Here is a 26,998-nt window from a genome sequence, read left to right on the forward strand (position 1 = left end):
TGCTAATTAAGCACATTAATTGTCTTAGGGAAGTCTATGAAGGCTGAAATGCAGTAAGATAATCACTAGTCCTACTCTATCAACATGCCTTAAATGCTGCGGTGATGTATCTGGAAATAGCAATTGTTCCTATTATGATGGTGCCAGCAAGAACTTGCCTGGCCTTGCACTAAGGGTGAGCAGGTTGGTACGTATCAGTGACAGGGGATTTCCCTTTCTTTCCCTGAAAACTTCAGAGCCCTGCCTCTTGTGGTCTTTTAACAGACCCCAAATACTGTTTCTTAATATATATTTTTTACTAAGCTTTCTTTTAGTCTTATTGCTGGCCCATTTCATATGCTTTTAATCAGGGCTTTTTTCAGCTGGAACTCACTGGAACTCTGTTACAGCATCTCTCAGGTGGGTACCATTGCCCTTCTAAGAGAATAAGTTGAGTTCCAGCACCTCTTTTTCTAGAAAAATAGCACTGCTTCTAATCTTATGTTTATTCTTTCTTGTCTTTTTTTTTTCAAATTGTAAACCACTTTGTAAGGGCTTGCTCCAAAAGGCAGGGTATAAATATTTTAAATAAATAATGAAATATACAATGTTTGCAAAACAATATGCCTACAGATATAATTTGTCCTATTGGATTTAAAAAAAAAAAACTTTCCCCCACAGGATTACATGTTTTAATTTAGCAATGTGGGTGCAGCAAACCCATAGCAAAGTATAAAATGAGAAATTACTGAAACATTAATAGTGATTGAATGTGGATTATAAACCAACCTAGATTTTAAAATCTCAGGAGGAGCCCCTCCTATATAGATATCAGAAAAGGGCATGCTTTGCTTCTCGTTTTCCACACTTCTGATGTGTCTCCTATCCACCAACAAGATCATTTTCTTGGAATTGTGGTATATAACAGATATCTGAAATTGGGAAAAGGGGGTTAAAGACCACAGTAAATATAGTACATAACTACATCTTAGAAAGACACTTTATTGTCTGTTTATTGTTCATTTGTAATTGTTTTGCAGATATACTTAGTAACTTTGGTGAGCTGGAGAGGGCCCATTGGGGCAGTGGTTAAAGCATATGTTTTGTGTTCAGAATATCCCATTTCTAATCTCTCTAAAGAAAGAAGGTTCAGAGTTCTTACTCGGTTCTTACCTGGCAACAGTAGTTAGGAAGACGTACTCAGTTTGCAGTTTCATTGTGACCATCTCTTTCAGACAGTTTGTTGCCACTTAACCTGTTCTTGGAAACTGTGTTACTTCCCACTCAATAGGGGTTTTTGGTACTTAGCATATGTTGCATTATTTTGCTCAATAATCTATAGTTATTTACTTATTTCTTATTATTACACATTGTCTTTCTGTGTAAAGCACCTAAGGCAGATAACTATAGTGATAATAATACCGAGACGACACATTAACTGTAAACAAAAAGACAATAAAAACCAAATTTCAGAAAGGCAGCGACAATATACCTCGTGGAATTTTGCATCATTAACCAGAGCTTTTTTCAAAGGATCGTCGAGAATCATAGGGCCACTGGGGAAGCCAAAGTCGTATTGTAGATACAGGTACCCATTCTGCATCTCTAGGCTGAAGAACATACTCTGCACAACAGACACACAAAACCAGTAAGATTTATCTGAGAGGATTTGTATGTCAAAAATTTATATTTATAACGGTATTTATAAGGTTTCACAAATTGTCAGTATATGACACTACTGGCTATTACTTTAAATTTATAGCTGTAAGTGAAACTTGAGTGTAATAATGATAATAATTTATTATTTATACCCCGCCCATCTGGCTGGGTTCCCCCAGTTACTCTGGGCGGCTTCCAACAAAATATTAAAAAAACAATATTTAAATACTTAAAATAGTTCCCTTTATGCAACAACACCCCCTCCTGTCTACTTCATCCACCTTTTGGAACAGCACGGTGTTGGGTGTAGGTACTGTAATAGAAGGGGCAATCTTGCACAAGTGCGTGTGCTTTTCTACTCACAACAACTATCTATGTTCTTAAACAAACTTCTCAGCTTCTCTTTGCTTAGATGACATCACCTCAGCCAGAGCAACTAATAGTTGTAGAAATGTTAACATCCTCAACCTTTAGTTTTTCTAATGAGTCTACCAGACAAATGCCAAGATCAAGGATGACCCTACTATTATTTTTATTGGAAACTAGGAATTATTAGGCATCAGCAAAAGGAAAAAATAAGACTTTTAGGGATTTTTCTTTTCTTTTCATTCCACTTACTCCATTAACCATCAGGAGGAGAAGTCCATTATCTGTTGGTGTCCGAACTTCCACATCAAAACGTATCACCAAGCCAAACCTCCCTCTTCTCTCGATATTCTTCACCAAAGCATAGCCAGAGCCATCAAAGAAATAATTCACAGCCCGGCTCTGTGTAAAGGCCAACTTATTCCTAGGGTGGATAGGAAAAGAGGCGAAGAAAAATCAGAATACTGGAATCTGAAAGGCCTACATTCTCCAACCTAGAAATATCATTATGGAAGCAATACTGAAAGGGGAACGCCGGAAATGAGGTTGTTGGCCTGAACAAAATATAGTCAATGCCAAGGCATTATTATTCAGTAAAATTGTTTACTTAAAGTGCTATCTTATATAAAATTTACTGAGAGTATTTGTATTATTTTTGCTTGCACATTTTGTTGTACTAATCTGCAAACATGCAAAGTGGGCAAGGGAGTTAAGAAATCAGTATGATCTACTGAGGCTGCTGTATATTATTTTTATTTTTTATTTTTGTAAAATAAGGCTAATTTAGTATAGTTATCATCTGGGGAAAGGCTGTAGCTCAGTGGTAGAGCATCCGGTTTGCATGCGGAAGGTCTATCCTAGCATCTCTAGGTAGGGGTGGGAATGTTCCCTGCCTGAAACCCTGGAGATCCTCTGCTAGTCAGTTACTGAGCAAGATGGACCAATGGTTTGACTCAGTGTAAGGTGGGTGCCCATGTTTCTATTAATGTAGACAGGGGTCTCAGAAATGCTGGACAGGAAGTGATGTCGACTGAACTAATTGATGAAGAGAGGTATACATTAATGCCTGCTAACTTGTAATGCATAATCAAGCAAAGTAGATACACGTGTGACCAGACAATTAGGCTAAATGCAATATAGCTAAATCCATTCCATCATCAGAAGTGTAATGAATACAGTTCATCCTACCTGGCACAGGGTACTGATTTAGTGATGTTATAGATATTTTTGAAATTGTACAAACTGATGACATCATCATTCAGTGTTGCAAGCTCTAAGCAGCCAGTGAATCCAGGCAGAGCCAAGCTTGGAGGGAGCTGTAGAGAGAAGGAAGCAAAATAGATTACGGTATGTTCTAGTCAATGCCAAATGAGTTAGTGAGCCAAGCTGCATCTGTAAAAAGGCTTTTTGTAGTGACAACATAAAAATCTTATTTATTTAATACATTACAAACAAGCTGTTTATAAAGGTATTTCCAACATAAAGGTGCCAGCTTAATAATTATTCCATCCTATTTTGCTTACCTTAAAATCTGGAGGCACTCCGCCAACATAGAAAACTGTATTTTTAGGTTCCAGATTCAACAGTGCATCATCACCAGGGACTTCTCCTTTTTTGATAAACTTTTCCTCAGCTGTGCTGCTTAGACTTGGTACAGTTAGAAACACTTTGCCATGCTTCCCAATCCTATTGAAGAAGAGTAGGGTGAGAAATTGGACCCAAGGTCATATTCGCTACCTGAATTACAAAAGAATTGTTAAACAATATAAAACAAATAGTAAAGTTTAAGTTAATATTTTTGAAGTCAGCAGCAAAAGCAACAGTTGTCTGAAATTCTAGACTTCAAAAGGAAGAGCTAAACTACAGATTCTAGACCATGCTCTTGTTCAATTTTGTTTCTTTGGAAATGAAGAGCTGTAGTCCTATAGGTAGAAAAATCATTTCAGTATATTCAGAAGTGGTCTCAGATATTATGAGTAAGGCTAACACTTGAAAACTGAATTCAACCTCCAAGCTGCTTATGAGACAAAAAAAGAAAGAAGCAACCTGCTGCGAGATTAGTAGCTTTAACTATTGCCATTTATTTACTTCCATAGATGATGAAATAAAATAGTAGATTGGCCATTATCTCTGGGCACCATTGCATAAAGGAACACAAGTAATATCTCAATGATGCAAGGTGGTGAGCACCCTCACCTTCGATGTACATATAGACAAGGCGTATAATCTTGGGACAGTGGGCTGTGGATGTAGCAAACTGTGGTAATGAACATGAGTTAAGAAAACCTGAATCTGGTTTGTGTAAAAAAGACTTCAATCTCCTTGAAACAGATATTAAGATCAGGCTAGGCTAGGACTGGTAATGGTGGTGCACTGAAAAGTATTGGGTGAATGAATTAATTAAAGGTGCTTATACAAGCCACAAGCAAATCAGGATGACTTTCCCCCCCCCCACTTTTTAGCATATGTGGTGATCAGAAAAAGGAATGGAAACTTTTCCAAACTTACATTCTTTCTCTTCCCCTGTGAACCTGTTGTACTGAAACAGTCAGTACTGATGATAATTAAGGGGATATTGTCATCTCATCAGTTGGTTCAAAAGGTACAATTAACACCTTTAAGTATTACTCCACAATGTAAGTTTAAAAAAACCCAAAACGTTTCCCATTTCATCTCGATTCTATTCAACCCATCCAATCACATTAAAAGTGTAGCAGATCGAGATCATATTACCTCTCTATTTTAACAAGGCTGAAGTAGGCAGGCCAGGAGCTGACTGGCTTGGAGTCTAGCGGTATCTCCACATCACCGCTACCCAAATTATAAATGTATACGAGGTTGTCATTCTTAATTGCAAGACCCAGGTAATTTTTTGTCTAGAGAAGGAATGAAAAATAGACAGTCACAATGGTTTCAAGATATGCTACAGTCAACACATTTGGTTCAGCAGAGTATTCAGAGCTGTCCATTATGAATTTGTAATGCAGCCTTTAGGATGTCTTTTGCTACTGAATGTGACTACCTGTACAAGATTTCTGGGGGCACAAGGGAGGCCATGATTGTTTGCTAGGAAAATCACAAACTCTTAGAGTCAGTAGGCAAATAAGCACCTTTTATCTTTGAACTGGAGCACTTGATGTATATACTGCAAGCAATCTACTGCTCATTGAATGTGAACCTTAAAAGCTAAAGTGGAGTCATTTCCTCAATATATTCAATGTCTGTGGAGAGTTGATTGTAATTGGGGAAGCTCAGTATCACACCATAGTAGATGATGTAATTAGCTATTTGAAGAGACTGAAGAGCACAATGAAGAATATGGAAAGAGAATCTGTTCACAGGATGTTTGAAAAATCACTAATTCTGTTCATGCTGCTATGAAAATCTCATTAAAAAAATAGAACCATACTTATGAAAAATCCTAAATCACACAATTCATAAAACAGTGCATTTTCTATGAGAGCAATTAAATGATGCTTACATTTTTATTTCCTAGATACAGAATGAACTGATCCTGAGGTGTTGTCCGCTCTGCATTTTCCTTATGAAGCATCATGTACAAACTCAAAGATGTGAAAGCCTTTAAGTCTTCCATGTTTGTTTGGGGATTGACTTCAACAGCAGATTGACCTTCAAATGACATTGAGACTTGAACCTAGAAGATCAAATGTGCCAGGTTTTATGCTTACCTTAGAGACATAGATTATGGACAGTTTGCAAAAAAATCACAGTCAACAGTTACACCTAATAACAGCACGATACATAGTTAATGAACTGCATGTGGTTTGGTGGCTCACGTGTTTTGAGGGTGCGGGCAGAGATTAACAACTAAAATAAACTAGAAAATGTAAATAATTCATTAATTCATTTTAATGCACTATTCCACAGTCAGAGTTGTAAAAAAAGTATTTCAGAAGATTAAGAAACTATGGGATGGATCCAGACATGGTCTTCCATGAATGAAAGGTCTCCTGTTTGTAGATAGGACTGCAATTCAGTAGTCCGCCCCCAGATGGAAGGGGGTGGGGGAGAGAAAGCAATTTTCACTGATTCCCTGTTCTCCCTGCAGCCCCCAGCACCATCTCCCATTTGTTCTGGAGGGTCCCCCAACCCTCTGGATTAGCTTTCCTGTGGGGTGCAGAAGGAAGAAAGAGAAATCAAGGGAAATCCTCTCCTTCCTCCAGTGCGGGTATTTGTTAGCAAAACTTTGCTCGTGAGAAGTATGGATATCCAGCCCTGTGAAATTTTCTAAAATGAAAAAAATATATATCCAATGCCATTTATATCACTAAAAGCAATTAGTATGTTTGCTTTGAATATAAGAGGGCTGCATTTTGGTCTCACACTCATGTACTTCAGGTGTAAAATATATGCAGTGGAGCTGCATTAGTGTAAGACTGTAATGAATGTGAGGACACCCACCCCAAAGTATTCATTTATTCATCAGAATTCATTTCGATGTATACCATGTAGCATTTTTTTTTGTCTTGTTAGCTGCACATCTACAAATCCTTAATTTTTATGTGGGACATAAATCCTTAAATCCTTAAACAAATAAAAGTGGATGGGAAACACTGTGGTGGGTTTCAATCTGCAGATTTAAATGTCTTTTTGAAAACATTTTTCCCCCAACATTGCCACTCTTTCCTCTCTGATAAAGGTGTAACAGAAGAGCTTTAGGCCCATTTGGCAAATTCATACTCAGAGTAGACCCATTGAAATTAAAAGTCAGTCATGTCCATTAATTTCAGTGGGTCTAACTTCCAGTATGACTTAGTCAAACATGACCCTACACCTACACACACACCATTTGTCATGAAGCTGGAATGCAAGAAAGGCCCCATTAACCAGATCAAAGGTCTATGTGGTCCAGCATGCTGTTTTTCCAAAGTGGTTAACCAGATGCCTTGGGAAACCAATAAGAATCACATGGGGGCAATAGTATCCTGATGCTGCCCTCCAGCTCTGGGCATCCTGGAGGTCTCCTAGAGTTTAGGAATTATGTGGCAGTAAACATTAGCATAGTACCAATGCTATTCTACCATTCAGGAGGGATGCGGGTGGTACTGTGGCCTCAACCACTGAGCCTCTTGGGCTTGCCAATCAGAAGGTTGGCGGTTTGAATCCCCATGATGGGGTGAGCTCCCATTACTCGGTCCCAGCTCCTTCCCACCTAGCAGTTCGAAAGCACATCAAGTGCAAGTAGATAAATAGGTACTGCTCCAGCAGGAAGGCAAACAGTGTTTCCGTATGCTCTGGCTTCCATCACGGTGTTCCGTTGCATCAGAAGCGGTTTAGTCATGCTGGCCACATGACCCAGAAAGCTGTCTGTGGACAAACACTGGCTCCCTCAGCTTGAAAGTGAGATGAGAGTGCAACCCCATAGTCGCCTTTGACTTAACCGTCCAGGGGTCTTTTCAGAGTGTTAAGAGTTGCTATATTGCCAAGGGTCACCCAGCTCAGATGATATAACTGAACGCAAAGTTTAAATTTAGGAGATGTTTGTAATAAATAGCCTAATATATTATTTGAACAAGTAAAGTTTCCAGCAGCCTCTTTACCTTGTTGGCTACACTCCTTGTCTGTGCAATGAGCTCCCTGACCCTTTGAATGCTGGCGGAGACATTGTTTGCGGGCCACTTCTGTTCCACTGTCCGCAGCTTATCTAGCAGCTGGGGGACAACTTCTGTGAGACTCTTCACTATCATGGAAAAGGAAAGAAGAGGGTGGGGGAGAAAGTAATAATTCCATTCTGTGAAAAATCAAAAAGTTCTTCTGTGTACATTTTTCTAACTCATAAATACAAGAAAATCTTACTTGTAGCAAGGAGTGAAGAAGCACGGCTATAACTATCTATCTATCTATGCATGAATAATATTATATAGCAGTGGCTCTTTACTCTTTCTTACAAGCAAGATTTGTCCACTATAACAATTTATACATAATTTTTGTAGCTGCTGTTTTATCCCTAAGGAGCATTAAAATGTTTCATGCTGTCAGGCCGTAACAATATTTAAAGTAATTCTAAAATCCAATAAAACTACAGCAGTTTGGATCCAAAATGAAATATGCCACAGTCCCATATACATGACTGGATAACAATGATGTACTTGTATTTCTGTGGGAAATACATAAAGGGGGAAAGTGAGATATAAATGTAAGAAAACAACTAAACATGTTCTCTAAAGGACATTTTTACTATAGTGCTTCTTTTGCTAGTGCTATAAACTGCCCATGTTTTGACACATAGTGTGGCTCAGAAAACTGGGTGGACATGGAGCCACTTCCAATCTCCTTTCACACATGCACTGAAGATGCTGATCTGGATAATCTATCCCAGATCAAGGTGGCTAAATTTTCTTGAGTCTACATTCACCCTTGGCTGAGCCTTCAAGCCACTTCACAACCTCTCATTGTGCATACACAGAGGCAGATATGAAATCTCATGACCAGAGAGGGGGTGATTTGCGCTCCATCAGGGTGCTGGGCATTCCCACTCCAGGGTTCAATTATTTAATAATAATAATGATAATAATGATGATGATAATAATAATAATAATAATAATAATAATAATAATAATAATTCAAATTATACACCGCCCTATACCCAGAGGTCTCAGGGTGGTTCACAACAAGATCCCAACATATAAAATCAAACCAAAAGCAGTAACCTAATAACCCCCCCCCCCAAAAAAAGCCACATTCTAAAAGGGTGTTGGATGTCAATAATATCAACTAAAGACCTGGTTAAAGAGGAACGTTTTTGCCTGGCACCTAAAGGTGTATAACAAAGGCACCAGGCGAACTTCCCTGGGGACAGCATTCTACAGATGAGGAACCACTGCAGAGAAGGCCTGTTCTCGTGTTGCTACCCTCCGGACTTCTCTTTTCTCTTTGCCACTCCCCCCCCCAAAAAAACACATGGTGGGTTTGGGAGGGTACAGCCTCCTGAGATCCCACCAATTTTGGTACCAATTTTGCATACTAGTGTTTCCCATCACCGTACCTGTATCCCTTGTTGTGACTGCAGCGCGTTCATAAGCTGCTCTTTCAGGCTTAAAGTTCTTCAGGTCTTGGGACCATTTGCTCACATTCTCAGCCATCGGACTAGTAGTCTGCGTTACTGCTGCAGCAGTATCTAGAGCTTGATCCGTAATGACTTTCAACTGGTTCAGACGTTGTCTTGCATTATCTATTAAAAGAACAAAAGCAAAAAACAACAACTCTTAATAGCCAGTAGATAGGATAGATACACTGTAATGATGGTGGCGGCGGGGGGAATTCTGTGTAGTAATAAATCACTAAAAATTTGAACCTGAGGACTGGGGTGGGGAAACCAAGAACAGAACAAGATATGGTAGAGAGGGATGCAGTATCAAGGAGAGAAATGGCAAAAATTGGCTGCCTCAATTCACCCAAGGGGAAATATTTTAGTGGTGTTAGATGTTCTGATTTGCATGCAAGAGGTCCCCCGTGTTTCTCCAGGAAGGGCTGGTAGTGACCCCCTGCCTGAAATCCTACAAAGCTGCTGTCAGCCAATACTGACAATAAGTTCAAGTTCAGTTCAAGGCAACTTCCTATTTTTCTATACTTTCTATTATGGCAAAGCTACCATAGGACACAACTCTGTCTCCCCTTGCAGACACACATACACACTGAAGACAGAGGTGCGAGTAAGGATGGACAGAGATGTTTCGCTATGTTGTATGTGATTTTCAGTTTGTTCTAAATAACTTATGCCAACTATTTGCTATTTAGGCATTCAGAGGTATTTCTGCATGGGCACTAAAATGTATTTTAGTATCTAAGTAACTTGGCAGCCTTGCAACATGCTTATACTTTTGAACATTGCAGAGATTGCCAAATTTAATTGTAAACAGAATTAACAATTACCTTTATGGAGAAGACCCAACAAACACAACAAATCTGAAGGCAATTTTGCGATTCAAAATCAGCAAAAGTAGGATTTGATTTGAATCCTTCCTGACATAATCACTAAGGGGATTTCTAGTATAAATTTCTTTTTCAATCAGTTTCACAAGATTAATTTTTTCAGTATTTATCTCCTGACCTTGTTCTGACATCTGTATTTTTGAAATGACTTTCAGCAAATAGCTTTTCCAATTATTCTTCCTGGCAACAGTTCCATTAACACGGTGACCTGCGTCAGCAACAGCTAAATAATCTGTAAAGGAGAAATAAAATGTAAGGAACAGTTTTACCACTATGGAGGACTCAAAGAACACCCAGTTCACACATGTGCTAAATCATGTTATCAGGATGAACTGCAATAAGCCTCATGTGGTTTCCTTCCTCCCCTCTTCCACTGCAGCTTTGACAATGAGATCAAATGCTTCTGCTTTCATTTTAGATTAATCACAGTTTTAGTGCTATATATGTGAAAACAAGTGAGGTTCATAAACCATGGTTTGAAGTCAGCTTTTTCCAATTAACCACAGTTCATGACTAACCACAGTTTGCCTAAATTTGGATGTCACCACAAGCTGTAAAGGTAAAGGGACCCCTGACCACTAGGTCCAGTTGTGTCCGACTCTGGGGTTGTGGCGCTCATCTTGCGTTACTGGCTGAGGGAGCCGGCGTACAGCTTCCGGGTCATGTGGCCAGCATGACAAAGCCGCTTCTGGCGAACAAGAGCAGCGCACAGAAACACCGTTTACCTTGCCGCCGGAGCAGTACCTATTTGTCTACTTGCACTTTTGACGTGCTTTCAAACTACTAGGTGGGCAGGAGCTGGCAAACCACAGTTTGCCTAAATTTGGATGTCACCACAAGCTGTAGTTAGTCTTAAAAGTTGGCAAAGTTTCTAAACTCTTTCTTGTGGAAATTCCAGAATAGGATGCGGAAGCATGCAAGCTCAATGCTCACTGTGGCTTATCATTGTAAACAGCCTACACCTTGTCTTAGTATTAATTTTATCAAAAAGGCACTCCACCGTATGTATAACCGGTGCTAATCATGGCACTATTTAATTAGGAAATATTTAATGACACACATTTAGGTAGTCTGGCTTTCTCAATAGTCTCCTTGTCAATGCCCAGCAACAATTCCTGATGGAATACTGAATTGTGTTCAGGGACCTCTTAAAAAGAATTTGGCAGATGGTATTCTCTTGAGCTAGGTGACAGTACATTTACATTAGAAAAATAATGCACCACAAATGTGAAAAGCATTTGCTTCTGACAGATTAAAAGCAGTAATTTCCATAGTTTTAAGTTTCAGAAAAAGAAGTACTAGCATCCTGTAAATCTTCTATATGGCCTGGTAATCATACAGACATTTGTTGCAGTGCAGGTCCCAGAGAATAAGAGATACGAAATGGATAAAGTAATGAGTCTTTATTAGACCAGCTTCTGTTCTACTGAAAATAGACAAGCTTTTGAATTACAGAATTCTCAGTGTGATATAATGATTAATTCTCCCCTGTCAACATTTTTCATTCTTCATGATGCTCCCTTTCCATATGCAGAGCTATTATAGTTCCAGAGAAGTGTCCAAATCAAGAGAAAGGATTATATTTACTAGTATGTGCCGTCTGTTCCTGATCACTGGCTTGATTGAGAACTTTTTTGCTTTCTTCTTTATGGTAAGTGATCTGGGTGCCAATTCCAACAACAGCCTACAAATTAATTTTAGAAAGAGAGTCAGAATAAAGCCTCATTTATTTCTTTCCATGTTAAGGATTTCTATGCCACCTTTTCAGAGCAACCCCTCCCCTAAAGGCAGCTTATGTCAAAACTATGACCCAACCCAAACATTTTAAAATGACACTAAAAAAGGAGCAGTTAAAATAAAACGCAATTTGAAATAAAAAAGGGTTTCATTTCAGTAGAGAGATATTACATGTATCTCCACAAGCAGAGAGCCACAACCAAAAAGCCCCCTCCCCTCATTTTCTCTCTCTCTCTCTCTCGTAATTTCTTCAACACATAGTGGAAGGTTATGAAGCACAAATTTCTATTAAGCCCATAGCCATGGTGGAATCTACACACATATAAAAAAAGTTATTAAAATGCTTTAAAAAAAGTTTTGAAAAATACATTGAATTTAGCATAGCCATCTAGTGTCACTTTTATATATTGCAATTCACGACACATTTAAACTTTTTATTTGCAGTCGTATAGCTGAGTCCCATGTCTAATAGCAGTTTAAAGTAAGTGATCTGAATTCGGAGGAGGTGCGTCAGACTCAACCCTTCCCCTTAGACACAGCCCTCTCCAAATCAGGCGGCCCATACAGCTGATTTTACTAAAGAAAATTTACATTGGGAGCTTGAATGCGACATGTGCTTTAGCCCTTTACTTTACTTTTAAAGGGGCTGGAAGGCAAATTGGCAAAAAGTCTCTAACTCCACTTTGCCCAGCAAAGGCATCCTGCAACCCAGGTTCCACTCATGGGTGCTCTGAATCTAGCCTATTGTAACTTTTGCAAGTATGCAGAAATTATGGAATTGTTGCAGTAAAAATTAGAAAATGGCTCCAAAATGAAATATACCAGAGACTGCCACTGAAATGTATTTCCCCTCATTGGGTGAACTGGGCAATGCTTATGGAAAATAACATTCACGTGATTTCCAGTGTGTTTTGTGTGCAGCCTAACAATTAGACATTACATGTGAAATTTTTTTATAAAAGAGTTTTCAGCAGGTGCTAGAAATATTGCTTCATCCTAACGTTACAAGGGTCACGGAGCATAGATCAGGGTTTATAATGTTGCTACTTACATCACTGACCCGCTCTGTAGTATTTAATGCCAAGGTAGAGATTTGTTCAGCTTCATTAATGTGATTAATGATATTTTCATGAACATTGGAAGCATTTAATGCTTTTTGGACTAATCCGTTTGTATCAACACCATGCAAGGTCCTACAGCAAAGGAGAAAATAACAACAACAACAACAATAATAATAATCTGAATTACAGTGGTACCTCTGGTTACAAACTTAATTCGTTCCAGAGGTCCGTTCTTAACCTGAAACCGTTCTTAACCTGAGGTACCACTTTAGCTAATGGGGCCTCCCGCTGCCGCCGCCACGCAATTTCTGTTCTCATCCTGGGGCAAAGTTCTTAACCCGCAATACTACTTCCGGGTTAGCAGAGCCTGTAACCTGAGGTACCACTGTACTTGCAGGTGAAAACAGGTAAGTATTTGCCAGAGCTGAATCAGGTAATTGAGAGACAGTGATTTTGTGCACTTATTTTGTTCACAGTAATGACACATGCACATGCTAAAAGGTGAGTACAGATCTCACCAGCAGCTCAGCTGTCACCATTGCACAAGTCAGCTGCAGTATCAATTGTAGAGCTGCTGCTGAATCTGTCCATGAACAGGGATTGGAGATATGCCTAACTTTTTGAAACCCATTATTTGTAATAAAAATACAAAACCTGCCTCCAGACTGTCATGATTTTGCAGAAGGGATTCATGCGCACACTGGAACTTTACGTCTGCACAGTTAAAGTGGATTAAAAGACTCTGTTGTTGTAGCACAGCAAACTCACTTTAGAAAAGAATTGGACTTTTTATGGTTTGGAAAGTGAAATGGATATTCACTGAAAACTGTGTGATGACTATTTCTAAACAGCTGCTTTGAAGGAAAGAAAAATACTGTACAATGGCGGATTTGAGCATCTAGTTGGACCCTATGTTGAGAGCTGGTATACATAGCACAGTGGTGAAAAGACTATAATGTGAAGTACAATTATTGCTATATTCTACTTTCCTCCCAACCAGCCAATCCTTTTATGGACATTGGACACAATCCAGCTAAAGCAAAGTACTTTTAAGTTCCATTGTTTTCAATGGGAGAGTAAACCACACATTTAATTCTGTTCCATAAGGCTGAAATGCACTTCACATTGTCCTAGTTCACACATCACAGTCAGGCAAACCATGGCTTAGCGTGAACACACAAGGTTTGGGAGAAGAGACAATAGCTGCTTCTCCCTAGTCATTTTGCTGCTGCACCACACTGAGCTAAGCCATTTGGCTTAGCATGTTGTTAAGACCTGGACTCATGGACAAACCACAAGCTGTAAAACCTAGGACAAGTCCTGGAGACAGCACACCAGGAGCAATATGACAAAGGAGGAGCAAAATGGCAGCAAATTCCTCTCTGGGAGCCTACATACCTGTGGAGTCATATGAAGCCCTGGTTTGGCTTAATGTGATTTGCAAACCAGGCTACTGGCTGAATTGTGCCCATCTGTTTGATTTATAGAGCACAGTTAATATGATATATTAATATATGATATATTAACTGATGACAGTTTACCTGTCTAGCTGATCTGCAAGAACACCAAGCTCTTGTGCATATTCCATGGCCCTTTGCACCAAATCACCATCAAACCTTGAGAGGTTGGCCAGTTTGTCCTGTAGCTGTATTTTAGCTCCATCTATTTCTGCATAGAACCCTGATGCATTCTGTTCAAATGAGAGTACACAGTGGGGGAAAAGTAATTCAAGGTTAATATTTCTAGAAACTGATACTATTTCCCCACCAGGTGTGTTGTTAATACTTACCAGGAGGGAAAGAGGTATGGTGGTAGGGAGGTTGGCATGGTACAAATGTACTAGAAGGAGCATTGGATGGGCTTTGGCAGTTCATTTGCACAGCACCATCATCCCCACATACCCCTAAACATTTTGTGAATCTAATTTTGGCCTCATTGAGGGGCAGTATTTCAATATGAGTAGGAAAATGAGAGTACCCCTAAGCATTTTTAAAGAAAAAAAGCATTGGTGCTAACCATGGGAAACGCTGGTGCTGATGCAACGCCTTAACTCTGATTAAGGTCAGTGAGGAATGTGTGATTCACAAGGAAGTTACCTTGATTGCCTCGCTCAGTTCCAAGTTGAGTTGCTGAGGCACATCTAAAATATCTCTTGCCTGCAGCAGGGTACTGTTGACACTGTTAATCTGTGCCTCCACCACTTCTTGTTGCTTCTGTGAGAAAATAGATGAATGAATGAATGAATGAATGAATAAGCTCCCAGAAATGTTGGATACATTTATTATGTTCTTTTGGGTTAGTTGCCTTGATCTATTCTAAAAATGCACTGCTGAACTTCTGTCATCCAATTAAAAGTTGGAAGCTGAAGTTATTAGGAGGTTCTGAATTAAGAAAAATGGAATTTTAAAAGAGAGTAGATAATAGCTAGTTTAATTGACCCCTATTGTGGCAGGTCACTTTTTCGCAGTCTGTTTTTAGTCATTCAGTAATGCTGCCAACAGCGACACACACGACTTTCTGACACAAGACTTGAAACAGTTAATATATCTTAGGCAATTTCTGAGAAAAGATCTGAAATATAGAAAAAGCAGATTGAAAAAAGCAGTGGATTGGGAAGAAAGGTAGATGGTGTATTTTCCTGAGTTGTTACTGGCCTCATTGTAGTACAGAAGTAGCAATAGTAGTTTTACTTACCCGCCCTTAACCAGAAAGTCCCAGGGCAGGTTACATCATGTGAAAACACAATAAAAAAATGATACCTTACAACACCTTACAGGAAATATTCCAAAATCTGTTCTTCAATTTTCAAAGACCAGGACAAAGAAGTGCATAAATGTGCACATTTATAGCGAGGGCTTTGTACTGGGCTAATCACAATTCATATCAAGAGAAACCCATTTTGTGTATGATCTTTTCTGCAGCCAAACATGTCAGCAACAAAACACAAAGGGCAGCATCCAGCTAAACAGTTCCACCAGTGCAAGGACTTCTAGCTGTACTTCCCCTCCCTCCCCTCTGTCCACATGCCCCCTGCGTGACCCTTAAATCTGCTCTGTGCTTTCCTCCAACCTCTGGAGCAGATATTGGAATCATGTTGGGGAAGGAAACAGTTCCTGAAATCACAGTTTTAGGTATTGCTCAACCACCCTGTCTTTCCACTGTTCTAATCAGGGCAGGAGGAGGGGAATGTTCTTCACAGATTCACAGTACAATATACTGCATGGTACCTCCTGCCTTCGGAACGTGGCGGTGCTTTCTTTATTTCTAGCTTCTGCTTTCTTAATGTCACCAACAGCCTGGTCCAGGGCCTCCTGCAAATCTGCAAGCTTGGTGTTGTAATCCCCAAGCTGGTCCAAAACGACAGGTATCAGAGATCTGGTTTCATTGTAAGTCTGTCTCCACTTTTCCACTTCTTTTAGCACTAAGAGAAGATAAAGCTGGTTACCCATTGCGTGGACAGGCGGAGTCCCCCAAACCCTAGGCGACCCCTGAGCAGAATAATGACACAAGACAATGTGCTATGGGATTAAAATTGGCCACAACTTTATTAAGATTCAGATGTAGGGAGACCTTGGCTCAGGGATTGGGCGTTTTTCCTTCTGAGCGGTCATTGTGAATGGCCTTATTCTTGGTTTCTGCAGCAAGTCTAGCCACACATGGTTAAGGATGGACAAACTGTTGCCAATTTCTTTCATTTCCTCATTTCAGTTCAGTTTTTCACATTTCCATATCTGTTTGCAATTACTATTTTTTTAGCATTTCAGGGCAAATGTATCCTAATAAACTATATTCTGGATGCAATTTTGCCTAATGTACACATTTCTGCAGAACATTCCCCCCAATAGAATGCATTTTTTATCTATTATTTTGATGAATATATGCTTTTATATGCACTTTACATTATTGTACACATTACATGGCTGGAGAATTGCAATACAAAATTCAGAAAACTATGAATTTTGAAGCTCCTGCAACTAATCAGAAGCCGCAGAAGTTCTGTTGGACGTTCAGGTTCCAAAAGAATGCTTGGAAACCGGAACAATCTCTTCTGGGTTTGTGGCGTTTGGGAGCCAAAACATCCGAGTTCCAGGGCATTTGGGATCCAAGGTACGACTGTACTCTTTTATATGAATTGCCCATGATTTTGAATTAATTGGTGCCATTGTGGCTGACACTCATAAAGATCTGTATGTATTTCAATATGCAACTGCACTTTTCCAATGCCACGTTACACTATCTTGACAGAAGGAAAACTCACACTCTTGTGCTGCATCAGATTCTTCATATGCAAGTGGTATCTGAATAGTGAATGGCTTGCGAAGTTTGATGTCCTTCACCATCTCTTCTGCTGCCTTCAGCTTCTGAATGATATCCTCAGGCCTCAGGTCATGTTCAATGCCATAGTATTCCACCTTGCTGCTGACTTCTGTGAACAAACCCCAGGCAGATATAGCAATAATGAATTGTGGTTGATCAACTAACTACACAAGCCCCCTTGAATCTTGGGTGTCTGACAAGACCCTGAATGCTTCATATCTTTATTGGTATGTTTATAGTTCCTTTCTCCCTGAGGTCCTTCAGGGTACCCAACTCTTGTGCCCACGTGGTTCTCTTTCTCTATATTGTAGAAACAGCCTTGTGGCCAGCTGCAAAAATAATTTGTTGGTAACAACTCATTTTCTAGAATTGCAAATCTGCATTTATAAGAACATTTGATTATGCAGAATTTGTAGTTAGTAGCAAACATCTCACGATACACCAGTGGCATGGAACTTGTGCCTCTTTTGTACAAAGTTGCAATGATTTCAGGGGGCTACTTTTATGCTATCTCTCTTGATCAATAAGCTAGTATGAATAAATAGCAGTTTTATAAATCCCAGGCAGCAGGAAGATTTAATAATTCAAAGTCTGTTGTATTTGGTTACAAATGGAAAACAGCTCTATCTAAATTCTTTTTCAGCCCAAAATGACTGTGCTATTCTTTCAGAATCTCAGAGCTAGTTCTCCTGTTTGTATTCAGATAAAGTAATAATAAAAGTTGGGGTGGGGTGGGAGAAACCAACAACTGGTATTTTGATGGCTACACAGACATAATGATCTCAGTCAAAATACTTAAGTTTGCTAAGAGTTGTCTAGACAGGACTTGGGCATTTCCCCCCATGTTTGAAAGTAACAAACCACAACATTCTGGTGGACTGCTGATTGGCATCAGCACAGGGAACCTTTTTCACTTCCTGCTACACCCTCACTGTAGCCACATTATCACTGCTCTTACACAGGAAATTGAATGTATTGTTTCAATACACACAGGAAACTTCATCCAACACTCATCCGCACAGCTGGTAGGAGCAACTGTGAGACCAATGTGTAGCTTGCACAGTTATTTCCCTTCTCTCAGCACAAAAATGTATTGGGATGGTACAAGAAAGCCTAGTTACTTCTCCCACACTTGTAATGCTCCTGTGATTACTTTTGCCCATTGGCAGTCCCGCCATTTTGTTCTCGCCATTTAGATGAACCAAGACAAAACACAGATTTACCTTGGATATTATCTATCATATTTCCAAGTGCCTCCACAAGAACAGCAGCACGGTCAATGCTCTTCATGGTTTCCTTCTGTATCAATTGGCCTTTGCTCGATTCTTGATTACCCTATGAATAAACCATGCAGTTGCAATATTAGATTTTCTTTTTCAATCTCCAGGCATGTGCAGGTCTGACTAGTGTAAGCAAAATCTGTCTTATGAGTGCAGGAAGGTCTGTTGAGCGTATAAATGATATTTGGCAATGTTGGAAGAAAAGAGCTGCATCTCATTAGGTGCTTGGTATTTACAATGCAGCCTTTGGAAACCTGCTCCACATTTCAGTGTCATTTGCTGCACTCAGACTGTCACTTATCTGCTCCAACTCTGAAGCTGAAGCTGATCCTTATGCAAACTTCCCTAGGAAGAAGTAGTCCCATTGAATATAGTGGGATTTATATCTGAGCAAATTTTCTGCACAAAATATTTGGCAACTACATACACAACATTATCTTGGCGGTCTTTTTAATAAGCAGGTTCTGAAGGAGGCAATTTGGAAAAGGAGGAGATGTATGTGTGTGTGGAAAAGTAGATTAGAAAAATGGTGAACAGAAAAAAATTGTTCTCCATTCCCCTTCTCATGTTAATTTTGATTTGATTTTAAGTCATTAGGCTTTAAAAATAAAACCATACACACGTCTGCATGGCACGTAGCGTCTAGTTTTGTCATATAGCATGACTCAGTGTGTCACCTTCTTTTGCAAATCAGTGCTTTGCTTGCTGAAGCACCAGGTGGCGCTTTCAACCAGTTGGGAAAAAAACACGAGTCTAAAATCACATAGCCACTTCCTCAAATCATGTGAATTAATCTTCTCCCTTGTGTCCTCTCCTGATACTGAAATGTACAGTTAAAACACATTTGTTGGTGTAGGATCGAAGACCTGAATTTCTTCCTGTTAGTGCTGTGCTTATGGGAACCTGCTCTTAGAGGGCTTTTTTATGCCAAGGGCTGCATTCCCTCAGAAGTGGTCTGTCAGAGGCCATATACTGGCAGTGGACATGTTCAGAGTCAGAGGGAGTGGGGCAGCCCCCCTTTCTTGCTCTTTCTGCAATTCCCTTCTCTCTCTTTCTCTCTCTGCAATCCTATTTCCCTTTGATTTTTCCCTCCTTGCCACTCTGATGAAATCAGACTATTTGCCTCATGAAATTAGGTAGGGGGCCACAGATTGCCCAGGCTTATTTTAGACCTTGGAATTTCCAGCCATACTCTACTTAGAAGAGCTTTTTTTAAATTTTTAAAAATATATTCTTTTAATAGAATTATCAAAATGGGTATCCTGTTTCAAAAAAGAAATTTACAGGAACAGTATAGCTGGGGAAAATAAATAAATAAATAAATAAATAAATAAATAAATAAATAAATAAATATTACACCAATCAACAGCACTATACACTAAAGTATTTGCTATAATGAGAAATACAGAATACAGGAAAGAAAAGCTTCTTTTCCAATGTGTTAGGCACAGCCAGTACAACAAAATAATAATAAAGGTATGTGTGTGTCATTGCATGTAACATGTATTGTTTTTATTTCAACAGCTACCCCATAGTCTAGGGATGGAGAGCTTCCAGACCATAGGCAAAATCTTTCTAGCTGTGCTGCATGCATTTATAATTGAATTTGTGGCATATGTGGTGTGTATGTGAGAATGTGATATGAGTGAAGAGTAGCGGTGTGTGTGTGTGTGTGTGTGTGTACAGTCTTTGATGAAGAGTATGCAGGCCTTCAGTGGGATGGTTCTTCAGCTCTACCACAGAGACTATATGATTGAGAACTTCTGATGTGATCTAACAAGTACAACAGGATTGGGGAACTTGTGAACCTTCATATGTTACTAGACTGCAAATGAAAACATTCCTGATGTTGGCTGATGGGAATTAGAGCCCAAGACTATCTGGAGAGCAGCAGGTTCTCCAAGTAGGAGCTGTATTGTTGTGGCTTTTGCACCACAAATATAATTCCACTCATACTGACCCTTAGTGATCCACAAAAGATGCCTGATTAGCTCATGCCTACCAGGAAATTGTGGTCCTTATTTAAGCGCCTGCTACTTACTGTGTAAACGATTACTGCTGATAATTGACAAGCTCAGGGAAGACTTCGAAGCATATTATTGTGCTAATGGAAATGCTATGAAAACTTCCATGCACAACACCCATAGCTTGAAATATCCAAAAGAGAAAGAAAAGCAACTGAATGTCATTTATCTTGATTACTGTAATCAGTTTAAATTAGAATTTGAAGTAGGCATGCCATATTTCCATTGGGGGGGGGGGAAGTAGCACCAAGTAAATAGACAAGCAGGATGGGTAGGAAGCTGCCTTATGTCAGGTTCACCTTATGCTACTTGCCTTATGCTACTTATTCACCTAGCTCTGTCCTAGTCTGAGGGGCAGCAAATTTCCAGGGTTCAAACAGGAGTCCATCAAAACTTTTTAACTGATCATGTCAGAGGTTGAAACTGGGACCTTATGCATGTAATGCAGAAGAAAGCTGTGGCCCTTCAGGTGATCATTGGCCATGCTGGTTGGGGCTGATGGGACTTGGAGTTCAACAACTTCTGGAGAGCCACCAGTTCACCACATCTGATGTAAAGTACTGGTATATGTTCTGCAACTGAAGCATGGCCCCTCATAAATGGAGCCCCACATTAAGATATATTTTATGTAGGTTTTGGGGGGCAAACTCATACTGTTATGCCAAACTTTTTTCTTCGTGTGTACATTTCTCCCCTCCCTCATTGCCTCCCCATGCACACACATTTTTAAAAAACCGTGTTTTGTGTTATGCAGAATTAAATAACTCTTTAGTAATTCATCGAGCTCCTAGGACTCATAAGGGTAGATTGCACCAGTGTGGGAATCATTAAATACTATTTGGTGGCCCGGCAGCAGGGCAATAGGAAATTTCCTACCCATTCCCAAAATGCTCCTTTCACAGTTTTCAATCAGAAATGCTTCATCCCCATTTACACAAGAAAAAGGGGGAATGGTCAGAGATCTCCAGTGGAATTAACTAACTCTGTATCTGTATCTGATGCGACCTATTTGATCATAAATGTGAAAAAACACAATTGTCACAGACTGTATTTTATGCATCCAGTTCACACATAACCACAACCTGAACAGTTTTGCCATTTACATTACTTGTCTGTTCCTGCTGTTAACCAAGTACTAGGAATATGCTTTTGATGTGCTGATGATGACATGAAGCTCTCTGGGGAAGGGGTGACGCGAGGGTCATTGGATGCTGGGGCAGGGAGTCATGTTTTTGAGTTCTGAATACAGTGTGGTTTTATATTGCATTTTTTTTGTGTCTGAAACTAAAAATATATATGTTAAAAATACCTGATTACTGGGGATAACACTCAATGCATCTGATGTAAATGGGTTCCATGAAAGCTTATGCCATAATAAAATTTGTGAGACCTAAAGATGCCACAGGATTCTGCCTTTTTTGCTGTAAGAGATGAATATGGCTGCCCCTGTGGAATTTGTTAACCCTTGTCACTCAGGTCTATCTATACATGTAGCATTAATCCACCTTACTACCCAATGAAGTTCACAATAACTTCCATAGAATCTGAAGAAGTGTGCATGCACATGAAAGCTCATACCAATAACAAGCTTAGTTGGTCTCTAAGGTGCTACTGGAAGGATTTTTTATTTATTTTGTTTCGACTATGGCAGACCAACATGGCTACCCACCTGTAACTAGTTCCATAGAATTAACAAGCTTTATAACATGCCTTTTCATCAAAGGAAATGAAACCACAGAATGGCAAGCAAACCTTTTCATCAAGTGAGTCGATTTCCTTCAGCAGCTCTGTCATTTCATTCGTAGCATTATCAAGCTGGCTCTTCCTCTGTACAGAATGGTTATCCTTTTCTGACAATTCTTCCTAATAAAGCAAAACAAAACACAAGGGTTGGTTGAGTTGTTTCTAACGAAGCATCTTCATTCAGTACAGGTGAAAGCCAATTTCCCTAATTTTTTTAAAATGAGCATCATTAAAATAACACACTGATGAAGTACTTAGTGAATGTCATAGAATCACAGTACTGGAAGGACCTCATGGGGCAGCTAGGCTGACCTACTGCAGTGAGACTGGAGTTACTAGTTCTAAATCATCACTGACAGATGTTTGTTTAGTGCTTTATTAAAAATGTCCATTGAGGACAATTGCACAGATTCCCAGGGAATTTGTCCTATTGTCTGAGGGAGGATTCACATTCCTGGTCTGGACTTGTTTGTTCTTTCCATACCGTACATGCCACTCTGCATACCATCCCAGTGCAAAGTGGCCAGGGGGCCTGACGCTTTTTGTTGTTATGGGGTATGGGAGCATGGGTACAGAGTTACTAAAGTTCAACACGTTGCTACCTTGTGTGTGTGCACTGCTCTTGTCTGCTGCGGGGAGCAGCACACAAACAGAACACAACCCCCAAATTTAAGCATGAATTTGAACTTGCTATTCTTACCATTGGGTTGCAGGATTTTTTTTTTTAAAAAACTGATCACTAAACTGTATAGCTTCTTATACTTTAGGTCCACTGCCCCTTTTTCTGTTCTTAGATGTGAGGGAAAACAACGGTATTCCTGCTCTGATGGAAAATGTGCTTTGGAAGGTACCAAAAGGCAATAGGGCATTCCAGAGATAATAAGAACACCTTTTAGCCTTGGTCAAGGCCCTCAGATATGCATGGTCTGGCTGTCAATCAAGGGAACACTGGGTGCTAAGAGTGAGAAGGATGTGGTGAGAGCTAACCTTCACACGCACCTACCATCTTGCCTATGAACCTCTTTTATATACGGTATTTAAGGGAGGTAATCCCCCTCTCTCATTTACAGTCCCCCCCACCTTGTTCTACCTTTTTCCTCATAGGTACTGCAGCAGGTAATGCTTCCAAATAACAGTCACTGGAAAACACAGGTGTGGAAAGTGCTGTTGTGCTCAGGTGCTGCTTGCATGTTTCCCACAGACAATAAAGCGAGAAAAGCAAGCTGGACGAGATGAGCCGTTGGCCTGATCCTGTCGGCTCCTGTGTTCTTAGTTCCAATTCATTATCTTCTTGTCTTCTTTCTTTTTGCACAGAGTACTACAGCAGCCTATGCTGCTCTATAGTAACATTTTATCCCAGATTTCTCCCAAGAGGGCATTCCAAGCAGGCATACGTTGTATTTCACTTACTTATACCCTCACAATAATCCAGAAAATCAGGTTGTGATAAAAGAGAATACCTGACAAAAGTTTGCCCAATGAGCATCATGGCTAAATGGGGATTAACATACCTCAGCTGTCTCCAACCACTATACCTCACAGACCAATTCACTCACGCACATGACTACCATCTGAGTTTATAACACTTAATTATTCAAACACTTCATGACTGAAAACAGAATGTGAGAACTGACTGCATGGAAAAATAGTGGTGATAGCTCTGGGATGGCCTGTTCACATGTGTAAAGTATCATGTTGCAGGCATGGCAGGGCCACAGTGTCCCATTTTGCCGCCTGTGGTGAATGGGAAGTGTTGCCCCACTACCTCTGTCAGCAGTGGACAAGCGGCACTGGCATCAGCACTGATTTCCAGTGCCACTCCTCTGCCACTGGCAGAGGCTGCGGGACAGTCAGGGTGTTGATGCCACTGCTGCCTCAGGAGCTTCTGCCACCCGTGGCTTCACCTGCCTCATGGGTGGGCTCGGCCTGAGGCACAGAGTAATGGACATGCATCTGAGAACAAGACTCAGGCCTTAGATGCATTTCAATCAGGGTGCACAACCCGTACCCGTATTTATGTCTGTATCCCTGCATACTCTCCAACATTTCTCTGGTGAAAATAGGGACATCCTATTCCATAATAATAATTTTACTACTGATACCCCGTCCATCTGACTGGGATGCCTCAGTCACTCTGAGCAGCTTCCAACATATATATAAACATAATAAAACATTACAAAACTTCCTATACAGGGCTGCCTTCAGATGGCTCAGGGGTCGCATAACTCCATACCCTCCAACATTTTTTTCTGATGGAAATAGGGACATCCTAAGGAAAAGCAGGACATTCTGGGATCAAATCAGAAACTGGGACACCTGTAAATCCAGACTGTCCCTGGAAAATAGGGACACTTGGAGGGTCTGTCCCTGCACCCCTGTCCCTAGACATGGCAGCCATAGCTTAAGGGAATGTCAATTTAAAATAGGAACATGCCAGCAGGTGGAAGGATTAACTTCCTTCCTCAGTCTTGATTTGAGGTGTCCCTCTATGGCTGTTTTTAATTGCACCACATCTACTTTGACTCTGACCTTTCTGCAGCATATTAATGCTGAAGGAAAAGCAGAGACACAACCAAATAAGGTATAACTGGTACCTTCAGCACATAAGTAGTGGAGTTGAGGTCATTCAAGTGTCTGTGAACAGCAACCCCGGTGGAGATGCTCTGCAGGGTTGCTTTGCTTTCGTCAATGGACCGAACTGCCAAGCCGATATCATCAGTCAAATCCCAAATGCATTTGTCACAGCCTGGCAATGAAATGAAATGAAATATGGGCAGCTGAATGGGGAATTCATTCCTGCTGGAATTTTGAAATCCACTGATTTCTCTTGGAAAAAGGAAGTTTCTATTAGCTTTCCCAGTTGTGAAGATAAAATTGAAATTAGAAAAGACAGTTCCAAGAGGATGAGAGAAAAGCTACAAATAAGGATAACATTATGTTGTCAAGATCTCCTAACTTGTAATCCCATATAGCAATATTGTTTTGCATTTAGAAAGGCAGTACCCATTGTAATCTGCCACGTTCTCACAACTCTAGCCAAATAAATATCAAGATTTAGCATAATATAGAAACTGTCCACTATACCAGAAGAAGAGGAAAATGGTTTGGTCCCTAAGCAGGTTTTCTGCAAAAGAAACAATTTGAGCTATTAAGGAGTGATTCCATAGACACACTTTTTATATTATATCATGTTGTGCAGAATATGTCTGTATGTAATTTTGTGAAAAATGTATTTAACAAATGCCATAAAAATATGTAGAAAAAGCTGCATCCCCTGTGCCCCCTAGCTAAAGACATATTCAGGACTTAATTTTTAAAAGAAGTTTCAGCCAGGTTCAGAGTTGCTCAGAAGCCATACAGACTGTGATGAAGGGCATAATACTATGTCCCCTGTATGGGCTTCCCTGAAGACAAAAGACGTTTAGGATTTCCTTCTCTGAAGGTTTCAACCTTAGGAGCCTCCTAAGTGCAGTCTGAAACTTCAGCAGTCTTTGTTTCACTGATGTTGGCATTCTGACAAAAATAGGATTGCTCAGCCTGAATTACTGTTCTTTACTCCAAGATATATTAGGGGTGGGCATTATTAAAAAGGGAACTGCACACACACAAATGCAAACTCTGCTTCATTACTGCACACATGTGTTCCAAGGCTGAACCCTGGCACTGAAAAAAAAGAAAGAAATATTCTGGGTTAGAGCTCAAATTAAACCCTGTGCCTATTTTGTTTTATTTGGCCTCAGTGATGCTTAGTCTGTAGCCTAAGCAATAGTATTTTGCTCTGACATCACTGGCCTCATAGATATTAAGGTGTAGCCTTGTTGACATGACCAAACAGAAGATATCAAACAAGGCAAAGGGGTACATTGGGGTTGTGGCAGCAGCTGTTGCCTCTGATCCATGGAATTCAGTGCAGGGCCTACTGCATCCAAATATTTGCCTCCCTCCAGGAGCTTGGTATCCCCTGTCCAACAGGGCATGTGGGGAACACAATGCTCCACTTCTGCGCAAAGGCTCCAGATAATGTATGAACTGGGTTTCCAAATTACAAATTACTCTGGAATCCCTCACCCCACCAATTATTACATGTTTCATTCTAAACAGCACTGCATTAGAAGCAACTGTGTCATCGTATCACTGAAATCAAGTCTTAGCTTCATATGAAGCATGTGTAGCAAAAAAAAATATCATTGTGTTTAGGAGAAGACCTGCTTGATTCTTGACTCCTTTCCTTATATTCTTGATACAAGAGGCTGTATTTGGCCTGTCAGGACTTTTTCTGGACAGAGAACTTCCTGCCTTTTTCAGAATGACCAGCCCCAGAACGAGTAGCCACATGATTGGAGGGTAGGACTAATGTGTGCCACATGGTAGACAATGGGCTGGGATAAGTCTTAAATTCATCTACCACAGGCCCAAGTAATTTGCTGCCCTGGCTCTTTCTCCCACACCGCTACTGAACATTATTTCAGATATGTTTTCATGGCTGTCTCAGTACTGGTCACCTGGGCTGATTACTAGCATAATATTTTTCTTTAGGGTGGGAGACAGGGACAGAGGGAAATAAGCATAACCACAGAACCAGACCATAACCCTCAATGTATGTTCTACAAGATGAAGATGCTCTGGAAAGAGGAAAGCTAGAGGATGTTGACAGTGCTGCCAATGTTTCATATAATTGCTACTCTTACTGATTACTGGGCAATCTGTGACTGGAGGAGATATTGGAGGTTCTGCTAGGCATTGCCCTGTTCGACGGTCACAAGGTCCTCCTCTGCAATTGCATGCTAGGAAAGGAAAGAGAGAGAAAATTTTATAGTAATTGTTTAAAACTGGAAACCTACAACCAAATCCTTAACTTCTCTTCTTAGCCCCTTCTTGG

General features: G+C 40.1%; 1 protein-coding gene across 1 annotated transcript in view; it reads right to left on the reverse strand.

Annotated features, from left to right (window-relative positions):
* Window positions 1–26,998, reverse strand: part of LAMA4 (laminin subunit alpha 4) — a 76,416-nt gene that overhangs the window by 16,212 nt on the left and 33,206 nt on the right. Inside the window, exons 6-25 of the mRNA XM_033143629.1 lie at window positions 26,808–26,903; window positions 24,714–24,865; window positions 22,129–22,239; window positions 18,296–18,407; window positions 17,014–17,181; window positions 15,983–16,176; window positions 14,852–14,968; window positions 14,297–14,445; window positions 12,746–12,887; window positions 11,545–11,641; window positions 10,076–10,189; window positions 9,011–9,196; window positions 7,566–7,705; window positions 5,486–5,659; window positions 4,738–4,880; window positions 3,528–3,690; window positions 3,193–3,320; window positions 2,257–2,428; window positions 1,472–1,603; window positions 769–911 (exon numbers count right to left, since the gene is read on the reverse strand). Of these exons, the coding sequence (XP_032999520.1) occupies window positions 769–911; window positions 1,472–1,603; window positions 2,257–2,428; window positions 3,193–3,320; window positions 3,528–3,690; window positions 4,738–4,880; window positions 5,486–5,659; window positions 7,566–7,705; window positions 9,011–9,196; window positions 10,076–10,189; window positions 11,545–11,641; window positions 12,746–12,887; window positions 14,297–14,445; window positions 14,852–14,968; window positions 15,983–16,176; window positions 17,014–17,181; window positions 18,296–18,407; window positions 22,129–22,239; window positions 24,714–24,865; window positions 26,808–26,903 (2,833 nt within the window). The remainder of the gene's footprint in view (window positions 1–768; window positions 912–1,471; window positions 1,604–2,256; window positions 2,429–3,192; window positions 3,321–3,527; window positions 3,691–4,737; window positions 4,881–5,485; window positions 5,660–7,565; window positions 7,706–9,010; window positions 9,197–10,075; window positions 10,190–11,544; window positions 11,642–12,745; window positions 12,888–14,296; window positions 14,446–14,851; window positions 14,969–15,982; window positions 16,177–17,013; window positions 17,182–18,295; window positions 18,408–22,128; window positions 22,240–24,713; window positions 24,866–26,807; window positions 26,904–26,998) is intronic.

Source organism: Lacerta agilis, chromosome 3 (assembly GCF_009819535.1).
Source record: "Lacerta agilis isolate rLacAgi1 chromosome 3, rLacAgi1.pri, whole genome shotgun sequence".
NCBI classification, from domain to species: domain Eukaryota; kingdom Metazoa; phylum Chordata; class Lepidosauria; order Squamata; family Lacertidae; genus Lacerta; species Lacerta agilis.